The sequence below is a fragment of the Hypomesus nipponensis genome, chromosome 10 (assembly GCF_054491055.1).
Source record: "Hypomesus nipponensis isolate SF chromosome 10, ASM5449105v1, whole genome shotgun sequence".
NCBI lineage: Eukaryota > Metazoa > Chordata > Actinopteri > Osmeriformes > Osmeridae > Hypomesus > Hypomesus nipponensis.
Window position 1 is genome coordinate 13254186 of NC_140370.1, and position 23802 is coordinate 13277987.

A 23802-nucleotide genomic window follows, 5' to 3' on the forward strand; every position below is an offset into this window, starting at 1 on the left:
CTTCCAAACTTCCAAGGACAGTAGAGGACTCACTTTCTTGATCGTTACACTTTGTGAGCCTGTCCCTCTCACCTGTGTGTGTGTGTGTGTGTGTCTTCTTACTGTAATCCAAGCAGTGCCAGTCTCTCTCCTCATGGCTGGGAAAGATAATTAACCTGGTCATCTCTCTATCTGATCATCTCTTACTGATAAGAACTCCTTACTGACTCCCCTTGAGCCACACACACACATGCACACTCACACACGGACACACACACACACACACACACAACCTTGGAATGTTGCCAGGGCGACAGATCTCATTCAGAGAGTGCGTTCAGTGTTGTCAGGTGGTGTGTGTGTGTGTGTGTGTGTGTGTATGTATGTGTTAGATGATTTTCTGTCGGAGGATGGGCCAAGGAACGCACCACAATGAAAAACAGTTGACTTCGTTTATTAGCTATTGAGCTCGGATCACACCATCAGTATTAGTGAGAAACATGTCTCTCAGGTAGACGTTATATATATGAGCTGGACCGTACAAATATAGTAACCACCAAAACATGTCCTTAAACGGTACACATTCCACAACTTAATGCACAAGGAGAACAACACACAGGTGGTTCGTTCATCACTCATCGTTTGTACTATTTTCTGCATGTTGCTCTTTCTAAAGGTGAAAGTAGCACATTCTCCTATCTATATGTGTATTGTTGACCTGCTGCGTGACCTCTTGACCACAGCAAGAGACTCAAGCTTCTCTGTACCCAGACAATCTGCATATCAGTATGTATGTGTGTATGTATATATATATATATATATATATATATATATATATATATATGTATATATATATATATATATATGTATATGTGTGTGTGTATGTGTGTGTGTGTGTGAATAAGAGAGAGTTGTGTGACTGTGAAGTAGGTTGTGTAGGAGTGTGTGTGTCAGCAGTATGCAAGTCTCAATGGTGCGTGTGTGTGTGTGCATCAGTAGTGTGTGTCTCTTTATCAGTCCCCAGCAGACAGACCCTATCACCTGTGTCTGCTATCAAGGAAGGATGAGGGAGGCCACAAGAGAGAGCTGCACAAGATTGAGGGGCATCACCTCCCTGACTCAATATACGGTGTGTGTGTGTGTGTCTGTCTGTGTGTGTGTGTGTGTGTAAGAAAGAGATAGGGACAGGGAGAGGGAAAGGGAGAAAGAGAGAATAAGAAAGAGAGTGAGAGAGACAGACACAGATGGAAAGAATGTGTGTGTGTGTGTGTGTGCGTGAGTGAGTGAAAGAGAGAGAGAGAGAGAGAGAGAGAGAGAGAGAGAGAGAGAGAGAGAGAGAGAGAGAGAGAGAGAGAGAGAGAGAGAGAGAGAGACATCTACTCATTACTACTTGGGATGTAAAAGAGCTCATCAAAGCCTGTGTTCATGTTAGCTCCGTTATAAGCATCGGCAGGAGATCGTCAGCTGTCTACCGTGTGTGTGTGTGTGTGTGTGTGTGTGTGTGTGTGAGGGTGTGTGTGTGTTCTGGCATTAGGCCAAGCTAACTCGTTTAATAAATGAGACAGGCCTGTCTAAGAGAGGTCTACAGAGAAGCCTCTCTTTGTTTCATCAATAGAGAGGACAGAAACAAAACAGTAGATCAAATATTGAGTGAGACATAAGACAGGCAAGCTGTTGTCTTATGAGTCCACTGACGCACGAGTACAAACACGTGTCCCCACGCACACACTCCCCCCCCCCCCCACACACACACACACACAATATACTGTACTGTGCCACTTTCTACAAACAGGTCAAGTAGATACAGTTCAACAATGGTAGCATCTAGCCTGCAGCACCCCACATTAAATAATACAAGGTCTTATGCAACATTCAAAGCTCCAAAAAAGGGAAAAGATATAGTGAAAGCACACTTGCTATTCCATACGCTAGAAATACTAAGAGAGAGGCTATAGGCTCCTGCAGGCAGGCTAGCCGTGAGCATTGCGTAGGACAAGACAGGGACAAACCACAGTACGATTAGTGCTGGTGCGACCTGTGAGTGGAGGTCACAGCTTCCCCAGAGTGGGTAGATGGCAGGTGTCACTCACTGTGTCTAAGTCCCCACACACACACACACACACACACACACAGGCAGGCAGGTAGTGTGGTGTAGACAGACAGACTGTCTGATGGACTAACCGTGGCTGTCGTGTATTAAATGCCACCCGGAAAATGAGAGAGGGAGACAGAGAGAGAGAAAGAGAGGGAGACAGAGACAGAGCGAGTGACAGAAAGAGAAAAATTGTGAGACAGAAGAAGAGAGGGAGAGAGAGATGTGGGAGACACCTGGAGCAGTGCACCAGCTGACTGAACCCTGTTTGGACACGCCACACGCCAAACAGACAGAGCAGCAAACAAAACCAAACCATGAAGACACAGGACGTGACACGGGCAGACAGACAGACGGGTAAAACAGACTGACAGCCAGCACATTGAGGGATATGATACTGTAGGGAGACAAAGGGTGGTCTGGGGGTAGGTACTTCTCAACCCACCAGCATCCTACCAACCCCCCAACCCCATTTCCCTCCACACACACCCATCCCCCTCAACACACACACACACACACACACACACACACACACACACACACTCCTCTAACCCCCGAGAGCCCTTTGCCCCCCCTTCCGCTACACCGGGATGAGTCACGCACGGTGTTGATGGAAATCACTTTCTATTAAGAGCAGTGTGGAGCAGCAGCTGGCTGTACTGTAATGATGACGGAGGCTTCTCCCATTCCCCTGTCACTGTGAGTTATGTCCCTGTCCACCACCACTGCTTCTGCCACAGCCTGCTCAACCCAAAGCCTCCTCTAATGGGGTAGAGAGGGTGTGTTTGTGTGTGTGAGAGAGAGAGAGAGAGAGAGAGAGAGAGAGAGAGAGAGAGAGAGAGAGAGAGAGTGGGTGAATGTTAAGGGTGACAGGAAGGCACCACAAGCATGGACCTGGATAATGAGATTGGAATGTTGTGTTACTGTATGGCTTTAGGTGCATACAAAATGCATGTTTTCAGTCCAATTACACTCCAATTAGAGCCTCGCTCGCACAAGGCACAAGTGTCACACGAGGCAGTGCTTCTCCGACAAGGACATAGGCTACTCACCGACAACGAGCATGTTGCTGTAAGTACGGTCAATACAGGGGCTATCCCCTGCAAAGAGACAGCGCATCTACCATATAAATGGAGATGATTCACCGAATCATCGTAGGCTGGTCAAGCAGTCCATCTTGGGATTTCCAAGCCTCAAGCTATCAGCTCGCTACAATACCAAAGCGGTTGGGATTTGAATATCTATCAAAAACTAATTAAAATACCTGCCGTCGTAGCAGCGATTAGCATCTTCCATAGGACCTGTAGGATCTCATGACATCCCCATGATTAATACACCCCAGACTACAGCTGGAGATCACCTGGTGCAGAGCCCTGATAAGGCGTTTAGTGGGCGAGCCTACATAAATCATGGATTCTTCTAAGAGCGAGGCGTAGCGTTGCTAACATAGCGATAGCGCTTTTGATCTACGAGGGGATTTTAGGCTGCTGTTTATTCATGGCTGTGCAGGGTCGCAGTCCACAACTGTGAATGAGAAGGAGAGAAGTTCACTACAAGTAAAAAAAATAATAATAATAATACGATTTTAAAAAGTTGCCTCAGTTGTCCCAGAGGGAGTATTACAGGCTGTGGCCCAGACACCAGGAAGTAGGAGCGTGTGAGCTGAGGATGTTATTGTTGAGCCCCTAGTCCAGCCTCGGCATGAAGTATCCTTTTGAGTTAACTTCAGAGAGGAAAGCTGGGAGTGGTGAGACACTGGGGACCGTAGATCTTCAATGTGGCCAGTCAGCTTACTGTCACAGCTTTAACAGCGGTGGTTGCTGCCTGGCTGCTTGTCTGTCTCTCCGCCTGCCTGTCAGTCGGCCCACTGGCCCTCTGAAGCAGTCTCAGCCACATGACTGAGTTCAGTGGAATGGTTCCTTGTGTCCAACACCCTGACTCTGAAAACAAATAGACAGAGGCTGCGTTTCACACCAACACTAGGGAGGAGTGTGTGTATGTGTGTGTGTTTTGAGGGAGAAGTTGAGAAAATGGGTTTGTTTGTGCGTGCATTAAAGCTCCAACCTCGTAAACAGAGCGGGGTTCCCTAATCTGAGATTCACAGAGGCACAGCCACTGCGTGATACTTCCTACACAGCCAGAGAGACGATCACAGTATGCCTCTCCTCTCTGGTTCAGGTCAACCACACAGCATTGGTTTTCCTCACTTGGAATGTAGGTTGCACCAGGAGGTGGGTTACAGTACAAAGCTCGTATTACCTGAGGTGGAGTGGTTGATAGTAAACCACGGGAGAGTAGAGAAGTGAGAATCAAATGTATCCACTGAAGCGAAAATCCGCTCAGTCAGAAGAGGATGGGTTTGTTTTGAAGACATGACAATATGCAGCAACATCTCTCTGTTGTCATGTTTTTCACTTGAAGGAAACACTTCCGATGCACGGTTTTTCTCTGGTGAACAGTCCACATTCCCAGTTCTACCCTGCTCTACTTTCTCCCCGGAACAAGCACCTTATCCTGTCCCAGTTTAACATGGTTATATAATGTTTTTTTATTTTTTTTTATTCTTACTTAAGGAATTTTCAGTTGAGTATTTTCATTTAAATCCAACTGCCAGTTATCAGAGGCTAAAGCTTTCTGAAAGGCCTGCCCATTTGCCGTTCTCCAAAGGCTCCTCAATGATAAGACCAAGAGGACGAGGCAGGTGCTCTCCGAGATAGAAGCTTAAACGTGGTGAAGATTGTTAGACATGGCGAGCCCCTCCCCCCCCCCATCTCAATTACCCTTCATACTTGCTTGTGGCCTTAATCTGCCACAAATTAACATACAATCCATAAAGCCTCCCTGTTGTAGTAGAGTAGAAGCACCACTCCCAGTAGCTTCCCAGGAACATTTCTGATTGAAGGTTCGGTTTGCCTCTTTTTAACACTACACCAAACAACTAAAAGACAACTGAACTTCCTGTGTGATGACTGGAATCCCATTCCTTGCATTTTGTACCGTTCCCGAGGATACAGAGTTGGTTCTTGGTTGTGCCCTCCATGGACTCAAATCCAATCAGTCGTTCTGGCACATCTACTGTAACCATGGGCTATTTCTTATTTCATAAAGAACTGGCAAGACCACTGATGTACAGCACACCACCAGCTTCTGACTAGCACCATCCCTCTCTTTCCAAACATCTTTAAATATTGAAGGCCTGAACAGGGTCCTGAGGATGCCTTGGCCTGTATGGAAGATTCTTGGCAGATATTTTGTCCACTTGATTTATGAACTCTCATCACTTGAGCACTGGCCAACCTTTCTCAGAGTGCTGGCAGCAGAATGATCAGAGAAAATCCTCTGAAAATTATTCTACTTGAGGGAGCCTTCATATTTAATCTTACTGAGCAGGCTCAGACTATAATTAAATCTCCACAGAAGCCTCACCTATGGATTGCACCTATTTGCAGGTCATGCATTAAAGTGAGAGATAAAGAGAGATAAACAGAGAGAGAGAGAGAGAGAGAGAAAGAGAGAGAGAGAGAGAGAGAGAGAGAGAGAGAGAGAGAGAGAGAGAGAGAGAGAGAGAGGGGAAGTGAGAAAGAAGAACGCTATTCATTTATGCGTTGTGGAAAACCCACTGTGACCTTTAACCTCCCCATCTTCGAGTGACCTAGGATGGCCACTCCTAGCTCTCTGGTCTATCGTGACTGTCCTTGCACCTGACAGTATACTAAATAAATGGTGGACCATATTTCAGAGTTGGCAACATAACGCCCATTCACAAGTGTCAAGAGAAGCTGGAGCCGAGGCATGTAACACGTGTGAATGTATGCCGACTGCCCGGGGGCTTCTCCCAGGATTGATAACAGGAGTAAACAGAGCTATGAACTGTAATAAACGGAGCAGTTGAACTGGTATATAAAGCTGTCTTCCTATCTTTACTGCCTTTCCGTAAATCTGCTCCACCATCCGACTGTAGGCTTCCAAGTCTGGGCCAGTACCTTCCTCCTCTCCACTCACTGTTTAGACAACAGCCACAAATACGGTGGCCTTTTGATTCAAATGAATCAAAGGAAATGGAATGAGGCGGTAAATTAAAAAATGTCCCTTATATTTTTTAGTGTTCACCTATTGGCTGTAGTAATGGGATTATGTTTGTGTGTGTGTGCGTACACGCATGTGTGTGTGTGTGTGTACTATATCCTTGTGTGTATAATCCTTGGTGTCACGTTCGGACAGGGTTACAGTGGGCTCAGAACCCAAACTTAATTACAGAGACAATCCAATTAGATTGTGTAGAAACAGTGAATTACAACATTGTTTCAACAGACATAAAGTGGATTAGAAATGTTTACCTCTGTCCCCCCCAGGTCCAAAGATGTACAGTATGACTGGAGACAATATATCACAAAGATAACAAGGTTTACTTATAGACTAAGGATTAATAAAGACATACTCTACTTTGCTTGGAAATGTTAATTTTTTTTATGGCATGCAAAGGAATATGTGAGACAAATTTCAAAATGTTCAAATCTAAAACTACCCCGTTTGAGACCCAAACAAGCTCTATATTTTCCCTGACCCCAGCTAGTCTTAGAAAGCACCCCCCTTCCTTAATCCTAGGCATTCAATCCAGATATTGAAAGGATTACAAATAAAGAATTTCTAAAAATACCCTGTTGGACATCAAATCATTAACGTACTGTGGCTGCCAAGCCCGGAACGATGGAAATAGGAAGTAGGAGAGATAACAGATAAATGCATTTGTTCTCTCCCTTTTGCAGTACCATCTCTGGGTTTCCACACAGCTGATCCAATCTGATGGATGAAGTTTGACCTAGCGACCTCAACAGAAATCACAACCTGAAAAAGTACAGGATCAACTAAGACCATCTGTCTGGAGTTATTCTATTTTTGTCCAGCCCCTGATAATATAGCCTATCCGCACCACAGTCCATTCCCATTCCAGTATGGTCTAGCCCAGCCTAGGTCCAACCCCAGCCCTGCCCAGCCTAGGTCCAACCCCAGCCCTGCCCAGCCTAGGTCCAACCCCAGCCCTGCCTAGCCTAGGTCCAACCCCAGCCCTGCCCAGCCTAGGTCCAACCCCAGCCCTGCCTAGCCTAGGTCCAACCCCAGCCCTGCCCAGCCTAGGTCCAACCCCAGCCCTGCCCAGCCTAGGTCCAACCCCAGCCCTGCCTAGCCTAGGTCCAACCCCAGCCCTGCCCAGCCTAGGTCCAACCCCAGCCCTGCCTAGCCTAGGTCCAACCCCAGCCCTGCCCAGCCTAGGTCCAACCCCAGCCCTGCCCAGCCTAGGTCCAACCCCAGCCCTGCCTAGCCTAGGTCCAACCCCAGCCCTGCCCAGCCTAGGTCCAACCCCAGCCCTGCCTAGCATAGCCCAAGACAGCACACCCAGAGAGTCTTTAGCGATGACTAAGGTAAAGATAGGAGAAAGTCAGAACCCCCCTTCTCTCCCCCTCCTCTCCTGCTGGGACATGATGGATTAGCAAGGCTGGCTGTGTCGAGCCAAGGCCAAGAATCCCCCTCCCTCCCTCCCTCCATCCCTCCATCCATCCCTCTGTCTGTCTGCCCCGGCCGACCCTGACTGGTGAGGGGAGGAGAAAGGAGAGAAGGGCCGAGGAGAGGAGGAGCAGAAGGGAGCAGGGTCTGTCTCGCGGGGAGGTTTCTTCTGTGAATGACAGCCCATTACATGGTCAGGGTTGAGTGCTGTGTGCCGCGTCGGAATCCAGAAGCTCGGATACTGCTGACTGTGTGGGTCATCTAAGCCAAAGCCTGAGGGGGGGGGGAGTGGGGGGATGGGGGCGAGCTGCAGGGTGGGGTCAACTCAATGAGGGTACACGTGGTGCTGACCATCAGCCCCTCCGCTCTGCTCGGTTACACTCCACTTGGTTATAATTGTCGATTCCCGATTCCGTCGGGTTATCTGCAGGATGCGCGTTCTACCGGCGCAGAGCCCCCCCCACCCCCCCCCCTCCATGTAGCGGAGGAGCCATTTGGGCCTCACCAGACCCCCCTCTCTGCCACACTGCCAAGGCTGACTGCACCAGGTCCGGGAGGGGGAGATTGGCAGATTGGCAGTGATGCAGGGTGTGCGGAGGATGGTACCCGGCAGAGGGTGCTCCGTGACAACGGTGGGTGCGGGTCCTCCGCTCACACGGCCACATGCACAAGGTGACTCATGCACCGGGGCTCCTACCACAAGCGCACGCGCTCGCACAGGCTGGAGAGAGCACGCGTCTGCACGTCCTGTTTGGGTTTCTCTCCGTCTCTTTCTTTATCTCTCTCTTTCCCATCTCTTAGTCTCTCTCTCTCTCTTCCTCCCATCTCTCAGTCTCTCTCTGACTCCCATCTCTCAGTCTATCTCTATCTCTCTCATCTCTCAGTCTATCGATCTATATCTCTCTCATCTCTCAGTCTATCTATCTCTATCTCTTTCTCTGTCTCCCCTCTCTCAGTCTCTCTCTCTCTCTCTTTGTGGCCAATTCATCTTCGTCTCTTTGTGATGTGAGCCCAGCTCGACCACATGAAGAGGGCAGGCAGGAGAGAGTGGACATGGAGGAAACAGAAGTTGAAACTGAAGAACATCTCAAACACGCGTCTTTGCCAAGCATCTTTTCTTGGCTCGGGCGCTACATCCTAAGAGCTTAGGAGGCTTCGGATCAACACCGACATAGAGAAAGAGAGAGAGAGAGAGTGAGGGTGTGAGGGAAACAAAGAGAGAGAGACACAGACCGTGAGAAGAGGGAGCGGAGAGAGGTGCACAGACAGAGTCCTTGAGAGAGAACTGTATCTGATATTTTTTGCCTCCGTTCGATATTATGAATTATTTCTTTCTAAGAACTGACGAGGTGTATTGACAGCAGGGCTTTTTCTCACAGGTTCAACGTGGAGTTTGATGCTCTCCTCTCCCCCACACACCCAGGTTTGGGCTCCTCTAACCTGGCCCAGGCAGGCAGCACGCAGCCAGGCACAACAGCTTGTGGACTCTTGTGGATTATCTGGGGTTGAAGGTCACACTCCAGAGTAAGGTAAAGATAGACAGATAACTGACTGACCTTTCACAGAACTTATCAAGGTTTCAAGGTCTTGGGGGAGGGGGGAAGTTGGCAACTGTCTGAAAGAGAATTTATTTCATTTATTTATTTTCACGGGTACAGCTGAGATTTGGACGGCGAACCTTGCAGTTGCTAGCTCCAGGCTCTTTGTAATTGAGCTACATGAGGCTTCTGGGACAGCAGACCGGCAAGGTGTTTGTGCTTCAGTCAGCTGACTGCACCTGACTGGAGGAGATTGTGAGTGCATGAGCATCCTTCAGCCTCAGTCCTGCTACTGACATACACCCCCCGACACCTCGCTACACACCCTGCCTGATGCAGCTCACTGTCCTGGAGAGGATACACACACACACACACACACACATAAAGAAGATTAGGCACTACTGAGGTGAAAGCTAATAAGGAAAAGAAATAAAATACCCGTGTGCACACAAATACTCATGCAGTGTATAAAACTACAAAGGCAGTCCAAAAATGCAATGTTTAATCCTGGAATTACACTCTGCTGTTATCAGTATTACAGCTCGTCATGTAGTCCCAGTAGAATGCTTTATTTATGATATGTTGAATCCATGAAGGCTGGACGAAGAGCTTCATCCCAGGACTTGTTATCATAGAGAGAACGTAACCGTGTTAGTTTTATTCGAGAGAGGCAGCCTTGGCTTACACAGAACCATATCTACCCACTTGTTCTCTTTCACTGACACCAGCTTTCATTCGCCTCTCTGTGTCTCTCTCTCTCTGTCTGTGTGTCTCTCTGTGTCTCTCTCTCTCTGTCTGTGTGTCTCTCTGTGTCTCTCTCTCTGTCTGTGTGTCTCTCTGTGTCTCTCTCTCTCTCTGTCTGTGTGTCTCTCTGTGTCTCTCTCTCTCTGTCTGTGTGTCTCTCTGTGTCTCTCTCTCTCTGTCTGTGTGTCTCTCTGTGTGTCTCTCTCTGTCTGTCTGTCTGTCTCTCTGTGTCTCTCTCTCTCTCTGTCTGTGTGTCTCTCTCTCTCTCTCTCTCTCTCTCTCTCTCTCTCTCTCTCTCTCTCTCTCTCTCTCTCTCTCTCTCTCTCTCTCTCTGTGTCTCTCTCTCTCTCTCTCTCTCTCTCTCTCTCTCTCTCTCTCTCTCTCTCTCTCTCTGTGTCTCTCTCTCTCTCTCTCTCATTCTCTCTCTCTGTCTCTCTCTCTCTCTCTCTCTCTCTCTGTGTGTCTTTCTCTCTGTCTCTCTCATGCTCATTCTTTCACTGACTTGAGCTCCATCTGTCTCCACTTTCTCTATCTTTGTGTTTTCTGTCAGTAGCAAGCACTTATCCCTTTACTGGTACAACAGCTGCCGAGGGACAAACAGAGCAGCCAAATAACATTAGCATGGGAGATAGGGGGAGGAGAGGGTTAATGAATCACCTCAGCCTGTGGGTGACACCTCTAGCCAGGTTGGACATGAATGTGTCAGTGCTGTGACACAGGGTCTGCATGTGCAGGCAGAGAAAGGCAGAGCCAGGCAGGCTCCCAGGAGGCACACAACACAGGTGGCACAGCTTGAGAAGCAGAGTATTCTGCCCCAGAGCTCAGAAGGAACCGTACTCTGTGGTAAATCCATAAAACATTGTTCAGAATGCCAGATGAAAAACATTTTAATGTTTAAGAATGGCACCTTGTGTGTCCTTAAAGAGATTACAGAGAATTCCATTCGCTTTTGGGCTGTAAGACATGAAAAGGCTGTTTTGAATCAGAAGTGAGGAGGAGAGGAGAGGAGTTTGTTTCTGATGCCCCCCATTAAAATTTCATTACAAACACACACTAGCGCAATCTCAGCACCACTCAGCACCAGGGACATAAATGGGTGCACGGTACTGTCTGGAACGAGAGGAAAAAACCCCAGAGAGCGAGACAGAGAGAAGCCGCTAGCAGCTACGAGAAGCACTAGGAGAGGCTGAGTCTCACAAAGAGGACGGGAGCGAACGGAGAGGAGCGAGGGCGAGAGAAAAGAGTTGTATCGCGTCAGATCAATATCCTATTCCTCGGTCAATTGCACAGCGACTTCTCCCTTTTTTCTCTCGTCTTCAGCTCGCGCCGGTGGACTGTGTATCATTATGTCACACTGGGGCCTTGGGGAGGGACGGGACAAGACAGGACGGAAAGAGAGTGTCCAGGTCGATGTAGTCCCCTTCAACATATTCACACGGATCAGCAATTGACGTCAGCTGTAGATAACCAAACTGCCTTAAAGGACACTTCCTTCCAGCTGAGCAGGATAGCATGCGTAATGCATTGCCACTGGAAGATTTAAAGTCCATCACGGAGTGGAGAACAAGGGCTAAAACACTCATCATAAGAAAATGAGCCGAGAGATTGTGTGTGTGTGTGTGTATGCATGTAAGAGAGCTGGCCAAATGGCAGAGAGTAGCAGAGTGGGCAGCACGTGTGTGTGAAGGAGACCTCCAAAGGCACTCTGAAGTGCTGTTTGCAACTCCCTAACCCCTGGCTGCTTCCAGCCCCACGCTGACCCAGACTGACCTTCAACAGCCTGCACACAAACACGAGAGAAAAAACCCGGTAATCCTCTCTGATCCTCCACTTTCCCTGAGAGAAACTGGAGACAGCAGGAGCAGAGGAGATGAGGAAGAGAGGACTGCAAAGGCAGGGGGCAAGGGCCATAGGCAGGGGCCCGAGGCAGGGGCAGAGGCCAGAAAACATCTCTCTAATACTGTCTGTAGTTCCCTCCCTCCCTCTCGTACAGAGTGGAGCCAGCATCCAGGCTGGCCTCCAGTGAACATGGTGAGCAGCATGGCAGACAGGCAAACATTGGCCAGTGTTCCTGACAGCCTGGGAAACTGAGAGGAAAGGAGGAAACACAAATGGGGAGTAGCTTGAGGTTTAATCGAGGAATCCAGTACACAGGGAGTAGAGTAGAGAACACAAGAGGTAGAATCACAGAGCATTCCCAGGCGTAGCTACAGCTCAGCGGCCCAGCGCTCGGCTGCACAGGAATAGCTCGCAGGTTCAACTCCCCTCCTGCACGCCGCTTTGGTTGAAAGCATCCGCTGATTAATTTGACGCCGACCGACTGGTCAACCGACAGGCTGGTTTGTGGCAGGAGGGACACTCGTCGGTGAGCGAGTCCTGATGGTGAAGGAGTGTTTCCACTGCTGTTCCGACTCCCGAGAACAGAGGAGCCATCGCCTGCTAGCATGAATAAACCAGCAAGATCATGGCACCTCACACAGCTCCCTTAGCTCCGTGTTAAAAGGCTCCGACTTCCAATCATTTAACACTTGGGTGAACATGATGGATAAAGTGTTCCCCCTTGTACTCCCACCAAGCAGTGAAAGGGAAAGAGATAGAAAGGGAGAGGTAGGTGGAGAGAGGGAGACACGATAGAGAGAGGGAGAGAGAGAGAGAGGGGGAGAAAGGTAGAGAGGGAGAGAGAGAGAGAGAGAGAGAGAGAGAGAGAGAGAGAGAGAGGGAGAGAGAGATGGAGTGACTGAGAAGGAGGAGAGAGAGAAACCGAGTTGAGTGTTGATGGAACTGAATCAAAAGCCCATCATCCCATCTCCCTCATTCTCTCCACATCTCTCTCTCTGAGCCTGCCTCCACCCTGCCCCTCCACCACCACCACCTCCCCACTCCCAGTACATAGTGTGTAATGGGTCCCAGTGTGCCTACTAAGAAAGTTCTTACTGTGGGGAGCTATAATGAAGCCAAGCAATATAACTTGGGTATAGGGAGCAGGTTTACTTGGAAACTACAATTCCCAGGGTGCAGCTGCCAAGTGTACAGTCTGAACACAGTTATTCCTGGCCCTGGGAGTTGTATGCCTTGCTGCAGGTATTTTTCTCAATAGTATTCATTGAAAGCCCTTTGAGGGTTGTGCAAGCTTTAGCCTATATTCTAATCACAGCAGGGGAAATAGCCCCAGCTTATCGACATGGGAGACAAAAAAAAACTGCAGCTCCTTTTCCTCTTTGATCCACCCCTCCATACAACCACTAATCTCATCCATTCATCCACATCCTCCCAACATAAGTCCCTCCCTCCCTCTCCAGTCAGTGGTTAAGCTCCCTCCACACATACCTGGTTGATGATGTAGATGCCATAGTGGATCTTCTGCCGTCGCAGAATGGGGTGCAGGTAGTGGAGCCAGTACTTGAGGTGGTTGTCCCTGTGCCTGAAGGGGATGATGATGGCCACCTTCCACCTGGGACGGCAGTCCGGGGGCGTGTAGCGGCCCCCCTCGGTCACGTTGGGGTTCTCCCGCTGCACGCGCTCCATGGTCATCTGGGAGCCAAACTCGATCAGCAGGCGACCCACTACGGGAGGGGGCGTTAGAGAGACAGAGAAAGAGAGACAGAGAGAGAAAGAGAGAAAGAGAGAGAGAGAGAGAGGGGGGGGAGAGGGGGGGGAGAGAAGGGGGAGAGTTACGTTTCTGTTTACCTTCATTAACATAGCCGGGCTACAGAGGTAAACAAATGTTTATTGTAACAGAGCCTTTGATGTGATCCGCACTGGTTAGACGGTTCACAGCTGAACCACGGAACCAACAAACAACACAAGCACTTTGTCATGTTTGGTACATGACAAAGTACCAAACAAGATGATAGAAAGTAATGTGGATAGGGACCATCCAAAGACGCTCCACGACCCAAAACCCCTTCACACATTCCACACCAAAACTCTCGATCACTAAAGCCATCTGACTCCAAATGCAGCTAGCTAACAGACTTGCCAACCAGGTGGTCAGCAGGTCAGCCATCCATGCGTGCGTCTTTTTTTTATACCACTAGAGGGAGTGCTGACAACTCGGCTACTCCACAAGATTAAGTAATCCAATCATACAGTGATTGAGGTACTTGTTCAGCAGGAGCGCAATCGATGTTGCATTGGTTATGAACACGATCAATACCTATTGGATTATGTGTTCACACACTCTCTATAAGTAATGTGACTCATGGGCATAGAAAAACAACATGTTCGTCATATCCTCCTCATAGCCTTTCCCCTTCCATTCCCTCTGGCGTGACCAAACACACAGAAACACACTTGGCCCAGTGTGTTATAGCCACCACCTACTGTACATAGCTGAAAAACATGCATCCCATCCTGTTCCATTACATAAGTCATGCAATTAAGTCAAATGAATAATGCCCTCTAACCCTACTGAGAGATCCAAACTCTTAACGATGGTATAACTTAGGAGAACACTGGAGACGCGGTTGTGTGTGCGTGTGGTGTGTGTGTGTATGTGTGTGTGGGGTGTCTTAGTTTGAACGGAGAGATAATTACAGGATGTAGCGAGTTGAGGAAGTGGTTCGGATCATGGTTGTAAATGATCTTCCCCGCATTGTATACACTATCTAGGACATCTCCTCATCTCTCATTAATATGGATTTAAAGTAGGAGAGAGGAAGATGATAAACTTCACATAGTTATTGAGGGTCTCAGAGGGTGTGTGCTACACACACACACACTCACAGCCTGACACACACACACACACATTAATATAAAGACAAACCAAAGCTGGTATCAGAACAGGGGTGGAGCCGTAGCTGGTAATTGAGGAGCACTGACAGAATACTGTTTATTCAGGCCTACTGAATTTGCATAGGCTTAGGTGTTATTTAAAATATGCATGAGTGTCCACACACACACCGCATGCAAAAAGACACAAGCATACACACACACACACACACACACACAGCCTGTCGGTGTTGAAAGGCAGGACGGTGGCTGAGAGGCCGGACGTGGTCAGTAACAGCTTCCAGTCAGGCTCCATGGTAGGTAAGGAGAGAGCGTTTGTATCTAGATTCCTCTACCTTTCCGAAACTCTTTCTACTATTCCTGTTTCCCTCCAATACTGTCCAGAACACTGGAAGGCTTTCAGATGTCCGCATCTCTCTCTCTCTCTTTTCTCTCTCTCTCTCTTTCTCTCTCTCCCTCCCTCCCTCCCTCCCTCCCTCCCTCCCTCCCTCCCTCCCTCCCTCCCTCCCTCCCTCCCTCCCTCCCTCCCTCCCTCCCTCCCTCCCTCCCTCCCTCCCTCTCCCTCTCCCTCTCCCTCCCTCCCTCCCTCCCTCCCTCCCTCTCCCTCTCCCTCTCCCTCTCCCTCTCCCTCTCCCTCTCCCTCTCCCTCTCCCTCTCCCTCTCCCTCTCCCTCTCCCTCTCCCTCCTAAATCCTTCTTTCTCCTTCTCTGTGTGTGTCTCTGTTCTCCACAGTGGCCCTCTTTGTGTTTCCATACGCACAGCCATTAATTGCCCATTGTCCAGAGTGGAGGGGAAGGAAAGAGCTTGTTTCCACTTCTTCATGAGATGCAGCAGTCAGACACCTGATGGCAGGAGCATTTCTTGTGTTTCCCTCCTCCTCCACAACACACGCTTTTATATTCCTGTCTGTGTCTTTGAAGTACTGAGGTGACACAGCCTAGGCAGATTGGACCTGGTGACCTTTAATTAACACTTTGAGAGAGGGGGAGGAGAAAATGAGAGAGGGATGGGGGGAATAAAGGATAGAGGAATGGCAGGGGGGGAGAAAATGATAGAGGGATGGAGGGAGGGTGGGTGGGACTGGGAGCTTGTTCATCTCCTAATGTTTCTTTTCATATTTTATACATCTTGAGCTTTGAGCTGTCAGGACCTGCCTGGTCGTCGATCTACCAACGCTGGACCAGGTCGTCTACCGGAACCCAGTCTCCATGACGGTCCCATCCAACATCTATAAAGCCGAACAATAGATTTTGGTGTTTCAAAACCCATTGACATTGTATGACTATGTTTAGCTTGTGTTCTGCTCCTCTCTCTTACCAACCGTCTCTGGAGGAGGGGATCCCTCTCTGAATTGCTCCTCCCAAGGTTTCTTCCATTTTTTCTCCCGCTGGGGGTTTTTCGGGAGTTTTTCCTTGTCTTCCTTGAGGGTTCAGGTTGGTCGAGGGGCAGTTCTATGGGCGTATGTGAAACCCTCTGTGACATGCTTGCGTGTAAAAAGGGCTATACAAATACATTTGATTTGATTTGATACATGTTCACGGAGTTTCATTCTTCTGCACTTTATTCATAGTTAGACAGGTAGACAGACAGACAGGCATGGAGACAGCCAGCCAGCCAGGCCAGGCAGACAGACAGACAGGCAGGTAGACAGCCAGCCAGACTCAGATTCCAGCAGGGACAAACTGGGAGATAATAACATCAACATAGACATCAGAGGAGAGAGGGCAGTATGAAAACACAGAACTGGGGGAAGCCCTGCCCTTGGCATTGCTTTCCAGCACTGGACATAAAACAGATTTTCTCTTCACTGATTGTGTTATGAGCAGCAGCACAGCAATGTGGGGGTGTTCTCTACTGTACCAGCTCTCCAGTGCTACTGCAAATGGTGCCAAATGCCAACCATCCCCATTTCCTCTCTTCCTACCTTCCACCTCTCCTTACATGTTCCACCTCCTCTTCCCCAGCCACTTTTCTGCTCTCCACCTTTAAAATTGACATCATCCATCCATTCATTTTGCTCTCATCCTATGTTAATGTTTTCATCCCTCTCTTTACTCTTCCTCTCTTCTTCTCTCCTCTGTTGCAGGGTTGTGTTGATCCGTTAGCTCAGAGACACAGTATTACATAACAGCCCCTCCCCGGTAACTCCCTGTGAGGGACAGACACCACCCCAGCAGGGCCAATAACTGGCCCCTTCACCCACAGCAGCAAGCTTGGCCTTAGCTCAGCAGGCTTACACAGTCCCGATACACAAGAGACCCAGGTTCAAACTCATGGGACAATAACAGAAAATATTCATCCCTGCTGAGCAGGCAGAGAGAGAGAGATTGTGTGTGTGTGTGTGTGTGTGTGTAAATGAGGGGGTATATGAGCCTGAATGTGTGTGTATGTGCACACGTGCACGCATATCTGGGGAAAGCATGATGATCTGCAGAGAAAGAGATTAGTAGTATCTGGAAATCCAACTTAAGCTGATCGAGACTCAAGCTCAATCCAGTCATCTGTGCTCCAGTGAGGCTTGGAGGGTGTTGTAGGTCCAGGGTCAAGGCCAGGGTTAAGGCCAGGGTCAGACAGGGACAGGGCTGGAAAGAGAGAGGGACAAGGCCAAAGACAGGGACAAAGCCATGGCTCAGGCCAGGGCCAGGGACTGTGCATGTGTGTGTGTGTGTTTGTGTTCATGTGTATGTCCACTCCCGCTGTGTGTGCTGCTGTGTGTGTGTGACTACTGCTATGTGGTGCATTATGAGACAGCATGGCTGTAGAGAGGGGAGAAGAGGATAGAGGGATCAGGGGGAGGAGAGAAAATGTTGCGTGAAGCAGATGGAGGACAAAGGTAACACAATACTGCACTGCACCTGAGAGAGAGAGAGAGAGAGAGAGAGAGAGAGAGAGAGAGAGAGAGAGAGAGAGAGAGAGAGAGAGAGAGAAAGAGAGAGAGACAGAGAGAGACAGAGAGAGAGAGAGAGAGAGAGAGAGAGAGACAGAGAGAGAGAGAGAGGGGACTGAGGGGATGAAGAGCTGAGAGAATGAGGGGAGGACAGAGAGAGAATGGGAGGGAGGTTGTGATGAATGTGTTGTTTTGGCTGGCGAGACCGTGTGGACAGCTGAACTGTGACCCGGTGTGACACGGTGGCGCTGGCATAGTCGTGGCCTCAGGGGCCGACTATCCGCTACATAATCTGGCACTAACCTCAGGGCAGAGCCTGCAGCCCCGCGCCGCCGGCGACAGGACGGTCAGGGTGCAGACGGCAACTTGCCTTGAGGCTGTTCTAATATCCTTCAGCCTCTGGGTGTCTGTGTCCCTGGTCCACAATTACCCTGCTCAAGTCCTAACCAGATGAACTGTGCTACAAGCTAAACCAGACTGACTACAGACCAGTGACTCTAGATGGGTCTAGTCTGCAATGTCTGTCCCTGAGGAAGAGCTATACCAGGACACCACACGGTAGCACACATGGTGTCCGGGACGCCATGCTAGCTGGATGACATGCTGGATTGCTGGGTGAAAAAACAAACAAACAAACAAAAAAACGAAATAATAAAAAAATATTGTTGTATTAGCAGAGAACTATCTACCGCAATTTTCTGCAGGGCCATGACCAGGACTCAAACTCCATAAACTCCAAACTCAGTAAACTAAGTTCAACAGTACTTTCCTCTGTCTCTTTTTTCTTCCATGGAACTCGTAAACTCATTTCCTTCAAGCTCCCATTAGGCAGCCATGTATAACTCAGAGCTGCGCATAACAGAATTCAGACTATTCAGACATGTATCCCCTTTGGAACGGACGCATTTCAAAAGGCGTAGAGTTTGGAAACAAACTCGCAGGGTAGAGTAGCTGAACAGTGTTCTTGTAAGTGATCCAGAGGGTCTGCGCAGAGCAGTCAGGCTGAGGTGCGGGTTGTGGGGGGGGGGGGGTGACTCATGAGAACCGATCGAACTCCTGGTGGATCTCCTTCCCTCTGGCTGAGAGCCCAGCTAACAGGCAGAGGACAAGAGGCACCGTGTCAGGAATGAGGACAGCACAGGGCGGTGGAGAGGAGGAAAGAGGAGAGAAGACTTTGTAGCGGGGTGTGCACGTTTAAGATTAGCCATACTTCATTTATAATAAAGTATCTAGTTCTTGGGGGCACCACCTCTGATTTGTTAAAGGGACAGAGGAAACCTTATTTAATAATATTGAATAATAGCCTTCGTAATAAATCAGTCTAATCTTAAGTAGTGAATACTATGAAAGTAGAGCAGATCAGATAACAGGAGGGATACGCCAATATTATACACAATGATTTATTTTAAGCAAATGTAATTGGGATAAACAAATACCAGATAAGTTATGGGTTGGTTTGGCTAAAACAGTACAGTAGGTCCTATACTGTTATGGAAGCGGGATACACAATGGGAGAGCACGTGGAGAGAGGGAAGGGGAAGAGAGAGAGAGACAGAGACAGAGACAGAGAGAGACAGAGAGAGACAGAGAGAGAGAGAGAGAGAGAGAGAGAGAGAGAGAGAGAGAGAGAGAGAGAGAGAGAGACAGAGACAGAGACAGAGACAGAGACAGAGACAGAGACAGAGACAGAGACAGAGACAGAGACAGAGAGATAGGCCTCCAGAGACAACTGGACAGTCTATGCGATGGTAGGATAATCCTAACGAGAGCTAGGTTAAATCATTTGCAAACTAAAATCAAACGTAACAAATTCAACCCCAATATGCCAATGTTCACAAGTAAGAAATATAGCAAATCGCAGTTACTTTGGTCGGCTTGAAGAATTGTAGAGTCAATAGTTTTGTTATCGTCCAACAAAAATAGAACAATGGAATCTTTCGTCAAAGTTCCGGGCGCTCAGTGTATTTGCAGGTTGGGAGGAATAGTTTAGAAATGACGCGTTGACTTCCGTTTAATTCCTACGAACAAGCAGGGAGTGATTGTTCATCTTGGGTTTTTATAATCCAAGAAATGCGGGGTATCCATTTTTGAGGGTGAACTTTCATTGGTCAGTTTACCTGATAAGATAGGTGTGAAGTGGTCGATAGATGGAAGTCAATATCGCAAATGTCCATGGAATGCTTAACTTCAAAATAACAATAAAACGTTCAGAAATTGTTTTGTTAGTATGGTACAATCATTTTGATATCAAGATTGACTGACTTATCTCCCCCCCCCCCCCCCCCTTGGGGAGGGGAACACCAGGTATGGCATCAGCCCCTTTGAGGCTTATCCAGAAGATAGTGGCATTGTATGAGACGTCATATAATGCTATCAGTCGCTCTGGTGATCAGTACTGTGTCTTACTGAGTGGATCAGAAATGGTTGTGTTGGTGGTTTGACTCTCTGCTACAATGTGGAAGGGAGACCTGGAGAGGAGGAGAGGTTGGGAGATAAAGAAAAGTGGAGAGTAAAGAAGACACCAGCTCAGCAGTAGAGGTTGTCACCATAGCTACTGCTAGTACTGGTTGCTATCAGATATTTAAAAATGGCACTCCGCTAGCACATCCAATAGGTGGATACCCAAACAGAAAAAGAGTATTAAATCAAATTTCAATGTCAGGAAAAATATATTAATATATATGTTTTATATCAATCGTTTTCTAAACAATTGAAAGAGTGCACAGATGTTGTATATTCACGTACTCATTTTCCACTTTAATTTAAGCGTGATTGTACTCAAGCATACTTAAGCAATAATATTTTTTTATTCAATTTTCCATTAGGGCTAATTAGCCTATCTGCTTCAGATCAGAAGAGTAGTTTATATCTATTTGATTAGTACACAGGCAGTCCTATTCACATGGTTGTGTTAAATAAGGTAACGAGCTATCATTAGGCCTTGGAACAAGATCATGTCTCTGAGCATCTACCGAAAGCGTCACAATATATCTCCTATGCCAGGAGAGATGAGCCTGATGTTTATGAATGCATCCGGAAAGAACCACTGACTCAGCTCTTGGTTGATAGGCATCAAGCTAATGTCATTTACTCAAATTTAAAGGGAGGAGGAGGAGCAGCACTACAAAAGGTCCTAAGGCCTATGTCTGATATGGGTTTGCTGTTTGCGCACACACACACACACACACACACACACACATACATACTAATACTGTTTGTACTGCTCCTATTCCTGGGGTTTCAGTCCAGGCTATAAAGATGTGTATCTGCAATAATGAGAACTGAAAAGATCTCACACACGCACACACCTACGCTTGCACACAAGCATAAACCAACAAGGGGAAGCTTTCTTTTACTACTAACTCTACAGCCCCAAATACAGGGCTCGATATTAACGGCATCCCGTTGTTAGTTTCAAGCCCTGCCCAAATATCAATGGCCGAATTAGCAGGAGAGGGATTTAGCATTGCTCAATGGTCTTGACAGTACACTGATTCTCTTATGTTCCACGAAACTCAAATGTGTATGAGAATAGTGACAAAAAACAACGTCCGGAGGGAGGCCTCTCGGCCAGGTGCATTCTGGGAAAGTGAACCTCGGACGTTAGATCTGATTGGCTGTGATTCCTCTTTAATGGAGTTTTTGCATTTGTGCTGGCTGAAACCAGGGGCAACCGGACTCCATCAGCTCCATAGGCAGAGTGGCAGGTTGGATTACCAAACAGGCCGGGGCCCAGCCTCTCAAAGAGACAGCTGAAAGAGAGACGGAGAGAGGATAGAAGGCTTCTTTTGTTTCAATCCGCCAGCTGCCCTCTCTCTCCAGTCCAGTCAACATGCTCTTTCATGTGGAGCTACGGAAAGAGGGAGAGGAGTTGAGAGGAGAGAGCGGGAGAGAGAGAAAGAGTGAAGGAGGGAGAGATAGAAAGAGAGGAACAGAGAAACAGGAAAAAGGAGGGGAGGGGAGCTCCTCTCCAGCTCTCTAGGTAACCAGATCTAGCTCTTGATCCGCCAGCTCCACTGAGACAAAACAGCAACTAATTCATCCTTGTTTAGCTGGCTGTCAAACTGCTTCTCCACCATCAAAGACTCCTTTAACCGTTTGAGGTTGAATCGCTGAAAATGGTCTGACATCACAAATGAGAGGTCCCAGGTAGACCACCGTGTCTGTGTTTGATAGAAGTGACCGGCAGGAAAAAAATGAAGTACCACAAGATGAAGATAGATAGACTAGATGGATGGGAAGACAAGTGAATGGATGGACAAATAGAGGACAGAAATACAGCACAGGGACTGATCAATGAACAAATGGATGGATGATTTACATAACTTATGGGAAGTATTGAAAGAATGTTTCCCTGTGGTATCCAAGGGGAAATAGACTACACTATTGCAAGGGCATTAGTTTGATGTTCTTCCTCCCTCCTATACAGTTAGGTCTATAAGTCAATGTGCAAGAGAGAGAATACGAGTACTGAACAGAGCTGTAAGTAAAAGTACATTTGAAATGTGTCCATGTTCTGAGGCAGAGAGTTGCCCAAGTCCAGATTCCCAGTCACGGTTAACTTGCACCACGTTATCGGATTCCACCAGCTATCAGCAGGGAGGACAATTAGCCGTAGCGTACACAACACAGAATCAGCATGCTCTTCCCAGATACAATGCAACCAGCTAGGCTCTGTCCTATTGGCAGTGTAAAACCCAATGCCTCGATGTCTAATTGGGGCAGAGGACAGAAGGTTTGGGTCTTTCTTTGGACCAGGTCCATACCATCCAGCCAAACGGGCAGGCCTGTGGCCGTGGCCGAGCAGGCAGGCAGGCAGGCGGGGAAGCAGTCAGCCTGCCTTCCTTACAGACCCCTGCCAGCTGGATGGATAAGTGAGCAGAAGGTCTGTACCAGAAAATAGCTTGACTCCAGGCCCCAGAACCAGACCTTTGGGTCCTGTTCCGTCCAGCTATACGGGAGATGGATCCAAGAAGCCTGCGCTGGCATACAGAAGAGAGTGGGGTTTTTGCTGAGTCGTGCTAAAAACAAGGCAGGTGATGTCCACTGTCGGTTGGATCGTAGGTTGGAGTTCAATCGTCACGCCACACCTTACCTCGCACCTTACCTCACCTCCTGCGCCCTCATTATTGAGTCACACAAACCCTCCACTCAAGGATGTCCTTCGATCTCTTTCACTGACACAAAGGACCCCATTCCCCCCCCCAAAAAAAATCCAGCAGCCCAAACCACCTTACAGTACGCATGGTAAGATCGTACCACCTACTGACGGAGCAAGTATGTTAATGTTCACTAAAGTAAAGGCCTAGTCGCTGAGGGAATTGTGTGAGTGAGATCGATTCAGAAGCTTCTGCTACTGGGGTACTGTACTAAGCAGTGACCTACATACAGATACCATAGTAATACATCAACTGCCTTACTGAAGGCTGCACACAAGCAGGGGAACTGAGCTCACTTCTAACGGTCCATTAATACTCTGTTTCCCGCACACGTTAGCCAGTCGGAAATATTTCGCTTCTGCAGCAGAGAAAAGGTTGCTAGCAATTACTCCCGCGTTCCTGACACATTGGGTTGTTCAGCATTACACTTGTCCAACCCTCTCAAGACTTGCTTCATCATCATCACATTGGTCCAGACAGCTGGTTGATTTATGACTGTGGTGGATGGTGGATGTCTTTCACTAGACAGAATCAAGGGAATCAAGAATCAAGCAGACTGGCTTTAAAGCTAGTCAGCTGGGTCTGAAATGAACAAGTCCTGACAACAAACCTGTACATCTACTGCTAGATTAGGCAAGTCTAGTTAGCTTTAGAGCTCTTTCTTACTGAACCTAGGCTAGCTACATCAAATGTCTACAAATGTGTTCTAATGTTAAAACATTCAATTAACACACCATCAACAAAATACAAAGTTTTACAAATACATCTATTTTCATCAACATTTCTAATCGAACACCAAATGAGCAGAGAATAAATGGTATATAGTATTGTATAGTATCGTATAGTATAGTATAATATAATATAGTATATACCAGTAATAGTATAGTATAGTATAGTATAGTATAGTATAGTATAGTATAGTATAGTATAGTATAGTATAGTATAGTATAGTATAGTATAGTATAGTATAGTATAGTATAGTATAGTATAGTATAGTATAGTATAGTATAGTATAGTAGTATGTGTAACTGAACAACTGCTGTACTGTGAAAAAGCATCTTTGAGGCTGATCAAGTGTTGCATGTTTTTAAGCAATTAAGTCCTATCTAATTAATGTTCTATGGATTGCATCCCAGAATTCTGTTCCAGTTTACGTAAAAACAACATTTAAAC

At 47.7% G+C, this 23802-nt stretch overlaps 1 protein-coding gene across 2 annotated transcripts in view; it reads right to left on the reverse strand.

The window, feature by feature from the left end:
- b4galt2 (UDP-Gal:betaGlcNAc beta 1,4- galactosyltransferase, polypeptide 2) overlaps nt 1-23802 on the reverse strand; it is a 55865-nt gene that overhangs the window by 17431 nt on the left and 14632 nt on the right. For both annotated transcript variants that reach the window (XM_084707139.1, XM_084707140.1), the window contains exon 3: nt 13180-13415. In XM_084707139.1, coding sequence (XP_084563265.1) covers nt 13180-13415 — 236 coding nt within the window. The remainder of the gene's footprint in view (nt 1-13179; nt 13416-23802) is intronic.